This window comes from Microchirus variegatus (genome assembly GCF_963457635.1).
Source record: "Microchirus variegatus genome assembly, chromosome: 5".
Lineage (NCBI taxonomy): Eukaryota > Metazoa > Chordata > Actinopteri > Pleuronectiformes > Soleidae > Microchirus > Microchirus variegatus.
In genome coordinates, this window is record NC_139806.1 from 5,179,784 (window position 1) to 5,195,900 (window position 16,117).

Sequence of the window (16,117 nt, forward strand, 5' to 3'; positions counted from 1 at the left end):
TCATTTGAAAATATTTTTGCCCCCTTGCAAACCAACTGATCCCATAGTCGATTAAAGTAGACATATTATACCCTATTTCTACAGGTTAACCTAGTTCCCTGGTGTCCAAATGAACATGTCTGTGGTCAAAATACCTTCAGGATGAAGCACCACAGCAGTTCAATCACTCTGCCAAAACAGCCCTGTTCAGAACGCTCGCTTTTGAGTGCCTGTCTCTTTAAATATGCAAATGAGACACAGGAAACTACGTCAGTGTCACTGAGGCTCCTGCAGCTAACAGCAGTTAGCATTTGGAAAAGCCATCATTTGTCAACTCCAGCCGGCACATTGCCGTTATATATAAAATGTAAATCCTCTGAGGCTGGAAGTTTGTGTAGAACTCTGTGCTGCACAACATTGCATGTTTTATCTCCTGTACTTAGACTTAAGGCCACATTATACTTCTCCGACTGCGTATGCGTTATCCGTCTGCGTCACCACGGAGACGCCTCGAGCCTTTATACTTCTGCGTCGTGGTGACGGACACGCGCTGCAATTTCCCGCCCGATCAGTCGGGGTCGCTGCGCAAGCTTGTTGTGCTTCTGGCTACAGTGAGCAATGGCGTCGAGAGAGAAAGAGAGAGAAAGACTGTTGAAACAGTAGCCGTTTCTCACTTTTCTGTGTCACGGAACGCAGTTTTAAGATCGTTTGAGGCGAGAAATTGGCCATTTAGAGTCCAAACATGTGCTGTGTGTGTTAAAATATGACGTATTTATAGTTTGGCAGCGACGTTATCGGCGGGGATCAGCTCCGCCTCTGTGGACGGTCGGGTGTGCACTGCGAGCCGGCACAGAGCAGCTTAGCTCGGCCTGTCCTGAGGACCAATCGCAGCTCTTGCCGTCTCCGTTGTCCCTTGACGGAGTGACGGACACTTAAAAAATATTTCGTGCAGTCGGAGACTACGTAGAGGCTCTTTGACAGGCTCTGCATCGACGCAGAGTCTCTGCGTAACCTACGCAGAGCACTTTACGCAGAAGTATAAATTGGGCTTGAGGCGGACCACAAAAACATGTCAGTGAGTCATCTTTTTTCACACTCTGTCTACGCATAGGGCCTCCAGAGTCCCAAATATAAGTATTAAAATGATTAAAAAGTCTATTTTGCATACTATATCTCCTTTAAACAAACCCCCAGAGTACAAAGCGGCCTCCTGAAGCCCTGCATGTTTCCTCTTACCCGTTTCAGTCTTGACCTGCATCCTGCAGACCCGTTTGCACATGGCAATAAACGAGTAGTAATATTTCTCCAGACTCTCGTCCGTTTTCTTGTCCAGTCGAGCGAAGGCCCTGAACTGTGTCCAGTCAAATTTCTGACGCTGGGTGTCAAAGACGACGCCGAAGGTGGAGATGACGCGGTAGAAATCGGCCTCTTCGCGACGAGTCCATCTGAACGAGGATGGAGAGGGGGGGAAGAGAGAGGTGTGAGTAAACGGTCGTTTGATTTGATGTGAGATTTTTTTGACGAAATGGTTGGAGGATAAATGCTGGAAGAAATTGAAGTGTACCTTTGCCTTCTCTCTTTGTAGTACATGGCTCCTTCAGACATCAGGGAGCTGGTGGTCATCACCGGGGAAGCCTCTGGTATCAACTGTCCACCTTTGGCAAAGTAAGCGCCTCCTTTGGTCAGATACTGGCTTCCTTCGGTCATGTACACCGCAGAGCCATCTTGGATGTAAGTGGCCCCTCCTCCCGTCTCGGTAACCATGGAGATGGTCGGCAGGAACTCCCTGCGTCGGCGGCGGCGACCGTCGGGCCGGTTGAGGGCCTCCTGGCGGAGTTGTTCTCTGCGGTTGGAGCGCTGGTACGCCGTGATGAGTCGACGCAGTCGGGCCGTGAGAGCCGACGCCACGGGCCAATAAAGCCGCTCGTTGGAGCCCGAGGCTCCGCCCGCAGTCGTCGCACCTTGACCGTTTTCACCCGACGTGGCACCTGAGGGTGTAAGACAGAGATGACGTGAAGGATGATCCGGGGAAAGACGAGACGTTAATTGATCGTAATCTGATCAAATGTTTCCGAGTGGATTTAAAGTTTACCTTCAGTCTCGCCCTCCACAGCGTCGTCCAGGGGAGAGTTGGTGAAGTCATCCATGTCGTCTTTAAAAGGGACTCGTAACGGTTTATACTCTGGATCGTCCTCCTCACTGAAGAAGACGGACAGGCACAAATTAGGTTTTTAAAAATCCTCAAACACTTTATTTTTATGTTAAAGCGGTACAGTGTGTAATATTTAGCAACATAAGACAAACAAATCAAGTGACTTTACACTAAATTTGTACAGATCTGCAACTCCGGGACCTCGGAATGACGTAGCTCAAGGTTATTCGGCGTAATAAACGTACGCTTTTTGTTGTGCATCATACAAAATGTTTTCTTTATAACGGCAATAAATGACCATGAAGCAAGAGCAGTGACCGAGCCAGGTGAAGACCTGGAGCAGAATAAAGTGCAACAGCCCTGTGGTCAGTGAAGCCTGCGCTCTTACCCGTCGACACCATCTGCCATCATGTCGGTGCCCCTCTGCTCGGCGGCGATGGCCTTGGCGTCTGGCATGCCTACCCTCTCCAAGAAACACAGGACGGGGTCCGCTCGCATGGAGTTATACTTCTCGTAGCCTGAAAGGGAAAAAAAAAAGAGACAGGTTTCGGTCAATAACACGGCAATATTAGTGAGATTAGCGATAATATTGTAGATTGTGACGGGATTACAACTGTTGTATAGTGAAGCAAGAGTTTTATTTCCATTATATTTGTGATAAACTAAATGTGAAAAATCCTTAAAATTTCAGACTTGGAAATACTACATACAGTCCTAGTGATTTATTTTGAAGTGCCACAAGGGGGAGACTGTCTTTCCAGGAACTTGCTTTTCTGATTTTTTTTCCGCATAAGCCACGTTTGAAACATTAATAGCGATGACTTTGTACAACTTTTTTTGTGCGTTCCATACACAACTTTGGTTTGAAGGAGAAAACTGATGTTATTCGTATTGGTAGAAAGTCAATCAGCTCTTCGCCAGGCTTTACAGATCGCATCTTATACATTTCTTTTTTTTGATTAAATGACCAGGATCGGACCGAGAACAAGTATCGCAGCGGCTCATCCCAAATTAATCTTTTACTATTACTATTATTATTATGTTTGCAATAATAGTCCAGTTCGCACTTATTTTGGCCAAGATATGTTCCATGCCTTGTCGACACAAAACCAAGGTCACAACAAACTCCTCCAAAGACGGGAAAAAATAAGTTGTGCTTTTCTAGATCAAGCTACGACAGACACGATCACACACACACACACACACACACGGTGCATCCATATTAAATAAGGGAATAGCCAAAAACTGCAGCAGAAGGGCAGACCCCAGGAGCCAGCTGCTGACAAGACAGACAGCCTGGGTGTGCGCGCGTGTGTACAGGAGAAACTGTCCAGTGTGTGTGTGTGTGTGTGTGTATCCAAGTGAGCCTGCAGGTGCTCATTTGTGTGAGAGAGCGAGAGCGAGAGAGCGAGAGAGAGAGAGAGAGAGGGGATGAAGAGGAAAAAAGTGTGCGTCATGATGTCGGTGAAAATGAGCCGGTGGGTGTGAGAAAAGTAGCACGCGTGCGAGTGTGCGAGTGTCCGTTGGAAGCATTCAGGCAGAGCAGATTAGAATGTGCAGGTCCCGCTGGGACACACTGGGGTGTGTGTGTGTGTGTGGAGGGGGGAGGGGGGGTGGAGAAGAAACTGAAAAACAGGGGGAGGCAGACGGGAGAGGAGAGGTCAGGAGACTGGGGAGTAAAGATGAGAAGGGAGGGAGGGGCCGCCATGACGACCACAGCCGCCTCGCCTTCAGCTTCTCATCCGTCCATCCTGACGGACGCCGCTCACCGGATCAGGTGTCGTAAAAAGAAAGGAAAGACGAGCAAAATCCGATATGATCCGTAAATCTCGGAATATTTAAGCACTTCACTAAAGCGCGTTCGCCGTCGCATGACCAGGACGTACAGTAAGCGAGGGCCCGCGTCAGCTCTGCAGACTTATTTTTGAACGTAATGTGTAAAATTAAAGATAAATTAAATATGAAATGTTCTTTTTCATTAGCCCAGAATGAGCCTTTCTCATTAATATCAGGACCATGATGTTTTAACAGTAGCCCACAGTGGACAAACAAAACACAGGGTTCTCCCAACACACGTAGAAGGGAAAAGTATATATAATTAATGTTAAAGGTGCATTATGTAATAAATCTAAAGCAACTGAATCCTCCTCATATGGAGGATTCAGTTAATATGTCACAGAGACTCAGGAATAATGTTCATATAACAAACTGAACTCACCAACAACAACAGTACAGACAAAATATTTGCATTAAAAAATTGCAAATCATGTTTATTATTTTGAAATCATGTTTTGGCGTCATGTGGCTCCACCTACCGCCGTCTACCAATCATTGCAGTCAGTAGAGTCTCAGCTGCCGAGCAACCACGGGTTGCCAGTTACGTCAGAAAACGAAACCTAAAAGACCTCGTTATTCTGAATTTGAATGTAGTAACTGTTTTTGGCCACATTCTTACATATGGCGCCTTTAAGATAAAACAAAGACATAAAACTGTCATTTTTTAAATGTGAAAACCTTAAATAAAACATGTCATGGCCTATTTTAGCACTTTCTTTAAGAATGTGAACCACAGACACATTACACAGACATCGCCTGCAACCAGGCAGCTGTTTTATGACATGAACTGGTGTCCGCTCATGTGTGCTGTGCTTTTTTTCCTTCCATTATCCTCTGAATGGGAGCACAATTTACAAAACTGACCTCATGTTCTATCGAAGAAAACCTGAATCTAGCGATTGAGAGCATTTACTGCTCTGAAAAATCTTAGAAATCAAGTGAGAATTAGACTCATTTTTACCACAGTCTTCCATTCAAACACTTCTTTTCATAACCAGGGTCGTCTGCCCCCTGGTGGCTATACAGTATATTCTTACTTCTGGGTTGGCATTAATAAAGCAAACCACATTTTTACATCCGCCTTTCAATCATCCACAACAAAAATCTCTATTCTCTACACCAGACGGTCCTCAAATGTCTTATATGAAGTTTTTTTAACCGATCTACAGTTCGGCATCGTTTGGTTTTAACCGCGCTCGCAGTCGAGGTCACGTCGAGTATTGGCTCAGGTCGCTCGGAACCTTCACCAGAGAAGGCACCAAACAAAACGTACCAAGTCCTATCACTAATGTGATGTAACGTGGAGTCGAATCTAAAACGTTAAACCTCAACAACGAGCCCGATTTAATTAAACCTTACCCGATTTGTGCTTTCAAGCAGCACTTTGTGCGATCCGATCCTGGTCATTTAATAAAAAAAAACAACCAAAGTTGTGATATCGGCAATGTATGGAACACACACACAAAAAGTTGTACAAAGTCATCACTATAAAAAAAAGTGACTATTTTAAATTCAAAATCAGGAAAACATTGATCATTGTAAATCACAAGATCCTGGAAAGACACAGTCTCCCCCTTGTGGCACTTCAAAATAAATCACTAGGACTGTATGTAGCACGGCTAAATATATGCTCACACTGTACAGCCGGTGACTGAAAGTCATCCTCGCAAACACACACACACACACACACACACACACACACACACACACACACACACACACACACACACACACACACACACACACACACACACACACACACACACACACACACACACACACACACACACACACACACACACACACACACACACACACACACACACACACACACACACACACACACACACACACACACACACACACACACACACACACACACACACACACACACACGTTAATCATCAGGGCCTTTATAGGCCATCACTCTTCTGTCTGCGTGTGTGTGAGAGAGATGCTCTGTTTTTCTGTGTGTGAGTGTGTGTCGGCATACAAAGCTCACTGTGTGTGTGTGTGTCCGCCCCCTAAAGGGCCTCCCTAGTGAATGAGGATTATGATTAACTATGGTTGGTTGTGTGTGTGTGTGTGTGTGTGTGTGTGTGTGTGTGTGTGTCTCCCCTAATAGAATCATAGAGAGTGGCAATGATGGAAAAATTATGACAATTATGCCAAATTAATATGAATGAGGGTCTCTGCACACAACAATTAGACGGCGCCTGTCACCGGGCGTCACACTCGGCAGTCAGCGCCCACATGTGCGTGCATGCGCGCTTCGCCGGGGCATATTAAACCGCGGCGGCTGGAATATTTACCAGAGGATGAACCGATATAACCAGTTTAACAGTTTACACACGAGGAAGGACTTGGGTCAGTCTAACTTCTGACATCTGCTTTAACAACATTAACACTTGTAACAGCACACACACACACACACACACACACACACACGGCAGCAGCTGCGTTCTGCCATCACCATAGCAACACCAATCAACTGGTGGCAAGAGTAGTGGGTGGGGTGTGTTTGTGTGTGTGTGTGTGTGCACTCACCCAGTTTGACAGGGATGTGTGTGTGTGTGTGTGTGTGTGTGTGTGTCATGCTTGATGCTTACTGGGTTGGAAGCAACTGGAGTGTCTCAGTGAGTGTCTGAGGGCGCTGACGTGTGTGTGCGTGTGTGTGTGTGTGTGTGTGTGTGTGAAATGGCTGCCATGTTGGAAGATTTAGGTCTCCGTGCAACAGATAGCCTGCGACACACGCTGGCGCGCGGCCTCTTACCGTGTTTGAAGACGCCGATGAGCAGGGATTTATCGGCCTCGCTGTCCCACCAGTCAGCCGGGACCTCGGCGTGGAACGGCTGGGGAATCCAGATATCCAGCTCACTGTGGCAGAGATAAACGCGTCACATGACACGTGACCATCAGCACACACGGACTTCATTTTGTGTAGTGGACAAGAATTCTTTTTGTAGTCATTTGGAGCAAAGGAAACCAGAAAACAGTCACGTTTAAGAATCAGAAATTGTATTAATAACTACAAAACCAGCTTGCTCACGTGCAAATGAGCACACACTCGTTTCATACATGACTCATGACCTGAAGCAATCTCTCTGAGTAGGTACCGACATGTCTTAGATTGCTTTTTTTAAGTCTCTTTAGTTGGAACATTGGTCAGTTGTTACCAGGACTGGAATTGTGATCTCTCTATTAAGGGGAAATTTATACAGAGGGGGTTGGAAGTAGAACAGCCAATAAAAGCTTTTCTCTATCTCTCTCTAAACCGGCCTGTGATTGGTCAAAGTCCCCCGTCATGTAGAGCTTCTTAAATGTCAATATTTTCTTCGTTTCTTCGCTCCACGTAACAAAGAAATCATTAAAACTGAATCATTTTGGTTTGTGGACAAAAACAAGACATTCGAGAACATTGTGATTTCCAGGTTTGACAAACACTGATCAACATGTTAACATTTTACGGACCAAACGGTAAATAATCAACAGATAATTCGATTACGAAAAATAATCGTTAGCTGCAGCTCTACAGTCATGTGGCATAAGTGTCGTACGTTCATCTTATTGGCACTAACACGCTATTTTTGAAAACACCAACACTCTACTTAGGGAAAAGAAAGTTGACTTGTTATTTTACATGATTGTACACATTTCAATGTATATATTGCATGTACTGCAGTGTTTGCAGGACACGTTTTTTTTTTAAAATGACAAAGAAATAAGATCGTAGAGGGAAATTTCCCATTTCTCTCTGTTATCACTGTGCCAAAATACCAAACCATACTGGGCAAAACTCTTTCTACTAAACAGAAGAATGGAAGTCGTTTTCTTTGAATTTTAGGAACACATTTCAAGATTTTCACAGCACAAACTGGACGGGGAAAGTCTGATCTTTAAAGTCAGAATGTAGTTAAAGTCGTCTCTGTGCGTGTTCTTAGTAAAAAAAAGAGATCCTCCATCTCAACGGGACTTACCTGCTTAAATAAAGGCTACACAAATATTTTACCTGGTGCATCTTAAAGCAGAGAGCCGACTAAATCCACACTGTGCTCTCTTTATTTACATGTGCATGAACAAAAAACATCTGGTCAAGAACAGGATTATTATGCATGCACATTTAAAAAAAAAAAAACACGCACAGCTGTTGCAGGATTAATTTTGTGTTGTGACACCAAACAAAGCGCAATTACGGAAACATGATGGTGGAGAAAAGTAAGCGCTTCCTGGTGGTTATAGAGAGAAACGGGTACAGCACACAATAGACGGAGAGTGTTAGGGCTTCAGGAGGAGAGAAGGAACCGGGAAACTGTCTCTTATCTCTGCAAACAGCAGCATGCGCGGCCTTGGCAACACACAAATAAGCATGCGAGCCAAGACTGGCACACTAAATCCCCCTGGCATATGTTGGCACGGTAGCAACCCGTATGCTCACGTCTGGTGCGCGCACACACACACCACACACACACGGGTGTGTCACAGTAGCCACTGAGTTGGGGGAGGGAAAAAAAAAAAAAAAAGAGGAGGAGAGGGAGTGGGAGAGATCAGCATGAAGTGCATGTGCTCCAAATTATAAATGCATTCACATCTGGGTGAAAGGGTGATGAGAGGGGGATGGGACATGATCACAGACTAAAGTGCACTGCAGAGTGAGGCAGACGTGGACAGATGCCAGGGGAAAAAAAAAAAAAAGTGGAGTGTGACAGGAAGAAAAAAAAAAAGAGGAAGATTTAAGATGGAGATGATGAAGGAAACGGCGGAGGTGAGCAGAAAATCTGACCTTCACGTCAACGCCATCCGTGACTGCTGAGACGCCGTCTGATTAATGACGGCGAGCGACAGCTTTCAAAACACGTTAAATCGCTCTTTTATTAGTTTTTGACCCATTTATTGGTTGTATTTTCCCCTAATGCTTGTTGCATCTGTCACAAAAGGGAACCAAACCTGCCAAAGAGGCCACTGGAACGGACGGAAATAGACACGAGGAATAATTCATTACGTTCACGCTCATTGCATCAATCGATCTAATTATGGTCATAATATTATATATATATTCAAGGGGGAAACACTATTAATATCACAATGCTTGATTAGGACTAAATAAAATGGTGCTGGGCCTGATTGAGGCATGTTTGACACATACATATACGCACACATACATACATACACGTGTAAAGTGGAGGAGAATCTACAAACCTGGTGTCGGATAGTTCCAGGATGCGCTCGGCCTGGTCACCGATGACTTCCTGTCGTAGATAATACAGCATCCTCACCCTGAGCAGCACCCTGAGGAACAAGTGAGATGGTGAAAACGTTAGTGAAGCTCAACAAAATAGCGATTAAAGCTCCGAATGTATTTTTCAACTGCCAATGGGCAACAGAGTGGTTTGTGGACAATTTGAGAACGTCATCATTTCCAGGTTTTGAAGAACACCGATCGGTACTTTGACATTTTATGGACCAAACAGCTCATTTATTCATCTAGAAAATGTGTAAGTTGCAGCCTAAAGGTTATTAATACCATTATTGGTGTTAATTCTTCAGTACGTAGAAGTTCATCAGGTGTTTCATTACAGGGATAACACACGTGACACGAAGCTGTGTTAAGTATCAGAGAGGTGCAATTTCACAGAACCACCGTTTGATCTTCAATTATTCAGACGGAAAACATCCTGAGGTTTTTTTTTTTTCCTGCTATAACTTTGTGTTTGTGTTTGCATTTCATACAGATGTTGCCAGTTAGAATAACTGCTCCAGAATCAGTCAAATCATTCACCTCAGTCGAGGCTGGAAAACGAGAGGCAGATTTGACCTCCTGGCTTTGGAGAACGCTGCTCGTCTGTGTGTGTGTACGTGTGTGATACAGTTCAACGTAAACATTTGTCACCGGATCTGTCACCGAGCTGTAACGCCATTGATGGCGTTTGGAGCACGAGAGAGACGTTGGTAGAAGGGGAGGGAAGAGAAAGTTCAGTGTGAGGGGGTTAAAGATAGTCATTTGCAAATCATTCTGCAGTGTGTGTGTGTGCGTGTGTGTGCGTGTGTACATCTGTGCATTAAGTTGCAAGTTGGACAAGTTGCTGTGTGTGTGCGCGTTGTTGGCAGACTGTGTGCTCATCCATCAATGTGCCAGGCCTGATTAGCCACACAACGCTGTGCTTCAGCCTAGCAGATGGCACCACATAATCACCCCCAAGTGTGTGTGCGTGTGTGTGTGTGTGTGTGTGTGTGTGTGTGTGTGTGTGTCTTTCACACACTTCCAACAGGTCTGCTGCCTGCCTAGCACCTGGCCTGGCACACAGCCATACACACACACACACAAATAAACAAACTTCCTCCCATAAGAAGAAAGGGGGGGGGAATCAAATTTTATCCGTGTGTGTCCTGAGTGTGTAGAGCCTGACCCACACGAGAGGAGGATTTTCAAATCTGACTTGATTTCTAAAAAACGTGGGAAGCCACAGACGCGACACACTTTGTACCCGATTTTCAATCCTGAGAAATCACAGACGAGACGATCCAGCCGAGACGCAGGACCATGGCGCTTTAAAGAAAGGATTTCAGGGAGGATTTGGGATCTCACAGAAACCGACGTGATTTAACGTGACTTTAGAACACAGACGGACATGGAGGCGGACTGTCTGTGTCGTCAGGTAATCTCAGAGTGCTGAGAAACCCAGAAAACGGTGTATGTGGAAGTCCTGCTCAAGCCCCAATCGCCGCTCCGTCGTAATTTTCGAACACATTTAATACTTACGATTTGAATTCATGTCTGTTAATCCCTCAAACTACAGGAGAATTTGACCAGATAATCTGCTCAAACCAGCCTCACATCATAAAAATCTGGCCAATTATCTGGGCTTAAGAAAACAAGAGCGGGGGTTTGCTGCTCCCTAATTTAAAATGAGCTCCGTGTTCGTTTGCCTGGACTCAGACTCATGCGTCTCTGACCTGGATTTAATGTCCCAGTTCCATTCACGTTGGACATTTGTACTGAGGGGAACTTAAACCAGTGCAGAAACTGTACGCGGCCTCTGAGAGGTGAACAAGTCAAGTATGAGACGGTGACTGGCTGTGATGGTGTTTCAGGTGCTGGAGGTAAAAAAAAACAAAAAACAACCTACTTGTTACAGTGATGTTTCAAGTGTCTCTTGTAGCTATCCTCTTGCAGTAAATGGTCCGGATTACAGCTGGCCAGCCAATCGGCTCGTGGAGTCTGCTGAGGCGGAGCCGGGGTCTTTCCCTTCTTGCCTTTCCTTCCTCGAGGGACTGGTGTGGACAGACCTGTGGGGTGGAGGGGTGGAGCACACAGACAGTCACAACCTGAGCGCTTTGTTCAAATACTTCCAGAATTAGAGCTCCATTACTGAACTATTCAGGGAAAACATCCAAATGCAACTATTCTGACAGAGATTACGAATGGGATTAGATTTAGATTAGCTGATGTTATATAACATGTATATATATATATATATATATATATATATAGATAGACTTAAGTATGCTGTGATATGAGAAAGTAAACGTCATTTTTTAAACCATCATAGCAAAAAAAAAAAAATAATAATAAATTGTAGCCTTTGTGATATGCAAATTAAGCTTTCGATTTGAGAGCTAAAGGCATCGACTGTTCTCAAAATGTCAAAAATATTTCAAGTTTGCAATAACCTATTAAACATTTAAGTGGAAACATGTAATAAAGTCCTAAAAAATCTGACAGTGATGAATCCTTTATTTTAAATAAGTTTCAGCCAAAAAGAGGTTAATTTGCCTTTATACATTTTTATTTATTCATTTATTTAAATAAAAAAAATCCCCAAAATAAATATCATTATCATGGTTATTTACAGAAGCACCAACTTTAACAGCAGCATTTTATGTAACCAGGAAAGACAAAAACATCAGATTCAAACCGATATTCTCATAGATCTCTACTTTGTGTGAGATATCATTTCGAATATCAGAGGTGTGTGTGTGTGTGTGTGTGTGTTACCAGAGTGGTTGGTCAGGGTCTTGGTCGTCCCGTCTGCACTCGGCGTGATCAGGTCCCATATGAAGCTTTTGATGTTCTCGTCGCCGCGGTAATGCAGCAGGCAGTACGCCAGCAGCGCCCTGCAGATGGTTTCCACGTCGGCCTCCTTCAGCGGGCGCTTGAAGCGACCGTGGGCCAGGATGTCGCTCCACCTCCCCCAACTGCATAGAGAGATGGAGACGAAAAGAGGACGAGCCGGTGAGCGTGTGGACACGAGCCGACGCCATGTTCAAACACGGGAAATCAAACCAACACGCGTACTAGCGTTCAAAAGTTTGGGCTCACTTAGAAATGTCCTTATTTTTGAAGGAAAAGCACTTTTTTTTTTCAAGGAATATAACATTAAATGAATCAGAAATACACTCTATACATTGTTAATGTGGTAAAGGCCCATTTCCAGTGTTCTAATGGTACATTGTGTTTGCTAATGGCGTTAGAAGGCTATTGGATGATTAGAAAACCCTTGTGCAATGATGTTAGCACAGCTGAAAACAGTTTTGCTGGTTCTTTGATGAAAGGGCAAAATTATTATTTTGAATAAAAATCATTATTTCTAATCTTGTCAATGTCTTGACTATATTTTCTATTCATTTTGCAACTCTTTTGATGAATAAAAGTGTGACTTTTAATGGAAAACACAAAAACCTTAGTGGATAGTGGTTGTGGATGTGAACACAAATGAGTTGGATTTGTCAAATCACTCGAGAAACTTGTAATAAAGAACACTATAACTATAAAAAAGAAAGTGCTATGAAGTGCAAAGCCATAAATGAATGCAATGCATGTATTACTGTAGTATAATAACATATTGTAGTAGTTTGTCTCACTGTTTAATTGCTTGTGAGGACAGTTGGATACTCACAACTCAAGGTTTTCTTTTGAGGGTTAAATTTGATAGCTAAGAATGTTGTACAAGAAAGTGTGTGTGTGTGTGTGTGTGTGGTGCAGCTAAACCCCGCCCACAACACCCTACAGGCTGGTGTGGCGATCCTTGTTCTCAGCGAAATTCTTTTTCTCCCCCCACCGGGTTCTTCCTAATCTCCAGTGAACCAGAATTACTCTGAACTATTTCAGAAAGTGTAAAATGGTGGGTGAGGGCAAGGGAGAAGAGAGGTAGCTGATGGGAAAAAGACAAAGAACGCTGAGCAGCGAGGACAGGCCCAGTCAGTGTGTGTGTGTGTGTGTGTGTGTTTTTGTGTCCTACAGCCTCGAGCCAAAAGACTAGACTGTAACAATAACAACGCTGACATCTCAGTAGCGCCACTGTTTCCCTCTGCCACACACACACACACACACACACACACACACACAGTCACGCCAAATCAGCCATGAAAATGGACAGCTTCGCCAGACTCATCACAATCTCTGGTAAGTGTGTCAATTGGCTCTGTGTGTGCGCAGTATACTGTAGTGCTCTTTCCCACTTTAAGGCTAGTTATTGTGAATTGTGAGTGAACAGAAAGTCTCATTGTGTCCGATAACTGTCGCGATGGTGAAATTAACGTTAAGTAGATTTTACGGCGCGTCAAGCCGAGACATTTCCTGAAGGACAACTGGAAGCTCAATGACGAAACGTACAAAGACATGGGAAAACGTGCAATAATGTTGGGTTGTGCATGTTTATAGCCTTCGAATAAGTCTTTAATATGTATTTTAGGCGACGGCCTTTATGTTCGGCAGCCTGAACAGACAAAACTAGCCGAAATGCGAAGTGCGTCATCAAACATCATTATCGTTGGTAAGTCTCCCTACTGGGCATCACTACTTCTTACATCAAATTCAAGGACTTTTCAAGGACTTGCTGACGAAGCTTAATATTACGGTTACAATTTTACCATACTTGGATTTCAAGGTCTATATAAAAAGGTGAATATGCAACTGACCCATAGATGAGCAGGTTCTTCTCCACTCTGAAGCACTCAGACCTGGGGTAGCCCTGGGCCTTTTCTTGGGGTCGCCTGGGTTTGGACGACGGCTTGCTGCTGGGCTCGTCGTCGTCGTCGCTCTCCAGCTCGGAGAACTCCATCATCTCGTCCTCTTTGACGCTGCTGAAGTGCCGCGTCTGCTTCCTCACCCTGGGCGTGTCGATCACCAGTGTGTTCTGGAAGGGGGGAAAAAAAAATATCAATGGAAAATACCTCATTTACATGCCTTCAAGGCAGCACGATACCTTACGCAACCCTGGTTGCAGTTACAGATGGCGCGAAAGGCAACAATAACAATATGCAAAGCAGCCTGTGCTTTTTTCTCCGTGATGCAGCCACAATATCATCACACGGAATCAGATTAATTGGGTATTTTATGACACTGAGAAAATTGCCGCCCGGCTCAAACATTCCCTGACATTAATTATGTTGTCTAATGAATTTTTGTTCAATTAATTACACCGTCTCCCCTTACGGTCGCATTATTATGTGCAAACATGGCAGTTGTTAGTTCTTCAATTATCACAGAGCAGTGCAGTTATTTTCATTCCAGCATCACACAGTAAGTAAACCCCAGGGGAGCAGCCCGCGTTCACGCTCATGGAGCCGGAGTAAGAGTAATTGTGTCGGTGGAGGTTACTCCACGTGAGACGCAGCAGCAGCAGCAGAAGCAGCAGCAGAAGCAGCAGCAGAGAGGTGAGGAAATCAAGAGGGACGGACACTCGTGAAGAAAACAAGTGAGTAAATATAGAGACGGGAGCAAAGGAGGAATATAAAGATGCCCGTCAATGCTTGTGTAACAGTACGACTGAGCTCGGGTATGTGTGTGTTTAAGCTCTTGCCTAAGTGATATCTCTGTACCCTCTAAGCATCTGTGCTCTGTTAAGTGGAGCTAAGCAGCTTATACACTCATACACACACGCGAGAGCAGGGAAACATGGGTAATTATGGAAGAGGGGAGATTCTCAACTGTCAATATTAATCTCCCTCTGCTTCCGTCTTCTTCCGTCTCTCGCCAGCACACTTTTCCTTTCCCTGACTTACCAACGCTGGTCGATAAAAGGACACAAGGTAGAGGGTTCACGCCTTTTTTAAAGAGATTATATTATGCTATAAACAACCAAACATGTGGCAGTTTTTGTTTCCCCTCCATCTAATTAGCAAACTTTTTCCCTTGTTGTTTTAATTTTGCAAAAAGGTTCTTCCCACCCTGATGAAGGCTTGAGGCCTGTTGTAAGATTGGAGATGACCATGCTCCTGCATTAAAGGCAGTTAATAGTTTACAAGAGGGTGCCCTCGACTTCCTTTCCACACGTTTCCAATCCAAAGAGCGCCTTCTAATTAACCTAATGTGAGTTCAAGAAGAGGAACTGCTAACCAGAGTGTTTTCAATGGGCAACCTTCAGTTCAGAAAGCCATTTGTTTGTGTGCAGTACCAATTACAAGCACTTCATCCAAAATTCAAGCACCTGTCAGACCTTGTAAACAAGGATTTCAAGGACCCGTTCAAACCCTGAACGTATCAGGATGCATTCAATTAGTATATACAGTATCTAGACCAGGTCTGTGTCCTTGGCCTTGAGTATTTACCCGTCCATTCATGGCGTCGAGGTCCAGCTCGGCCTTCTTGGCCCACTTCTGCCAGAAGTCTGGGTCCTGAAGAGAAATGTCTGTTCGGTTGCCTGTCGCTACAAAACTGGCCTGCAGACGGAGAAGAGACGCGTTTGGTCAACTCCAGGTTATTTTCACTCACTGTGCTTTGAGCTCTTTAGACTGAGGAAAAGTTCAGACCTTTGCAAACGTGGAGCCTTTCCCCTCGGACTCTATGGTGATGGTGTGCGTTCGTCTCTGGAGGATCTGGTCGATGTCCTCCTCGCAGAATTTTGAGCCTTCGTCTTCCTCGTCCATTAGAGCCCCGTAAGCTCCCTTTCTCAGCAGGTCCTCGATCTCCTTTTTGGACAACTGCTGGACACTCTGCAGCACAGAGCACGTCAGTGATTAGACGGAAGCCCTTTTCCGAGAAACACATTTTTTATCAAAGAGGTTATTGATGCACGTACCCCGCTGTTGGCGTTTTCCCGTCCACTCATGCTCTGCAGCACGGCCTTGTCGAGCCCCAGCTTCAGACTGGCCTTGTCGAACATCTCCCTCTCGTAGCTGTTCCTGGTGATCAGACGGTAGATCTTGACGGCC

General features: G+C 44.7%; 1 protein-coding gene across 1 annotated transcript in view; it reads right to left on the reverse strand.

Moving 5' to 3' along the window:
- The window catches only part of chd7 (chromodomain helicase DNA binding protein 7), a gene marked incomplete at both ends in the record, with an annotated part of 53,331 nt that overhangs the window by 5,885 nt on the left and 31,329 nt on the right, over positions 1–16,117 (reverse strand). The window contains 12 exons of the mRNA XM_083888906.1: positions 1,216–1,424; positions 1,544–1,967; positions 2,072–2,178; positions 2,520–2,649; positions 6,741–6,844; positions 9,164–9,253; positions 11,092–11,251; positions 11,961–12,160; positions 13,883–14,100; positions 15,515–15,625; positions 15,716–15,895; positions 15,985–16,117. The exon at positions 15,985–16,117 is cut by the window's right edge and continues 35 nt beyond it. Coding sequence (XP_083745032.1) covers positions 1,216–1,424; positions 1,544–1,967; positions 2,072–2,178; positions 2,520–2,649; positions 6,741–6,844; positions 9,164–9,253; positions 11,092–11,251; positions 11,961–12,160; positions 13,883–14,100; positions 15,515–15,625; positions 15,716–15,895; positions 15,985–16,117 — 2,066 coding nt within the window. The remainder of the gene's footprint in view (positions 1–1,215; positions 1,425–1,543; positions 1,968–2,071; positions 2,179–2,519; positions 2,650–6,740; positions 6,845–9,163; positions 9,254–11,091; positions 11,252–11,960; positions 12,161–13,882; positions 14,101–15,514; positions 15,626–15,715; positions 15,896–15,984) is intronic.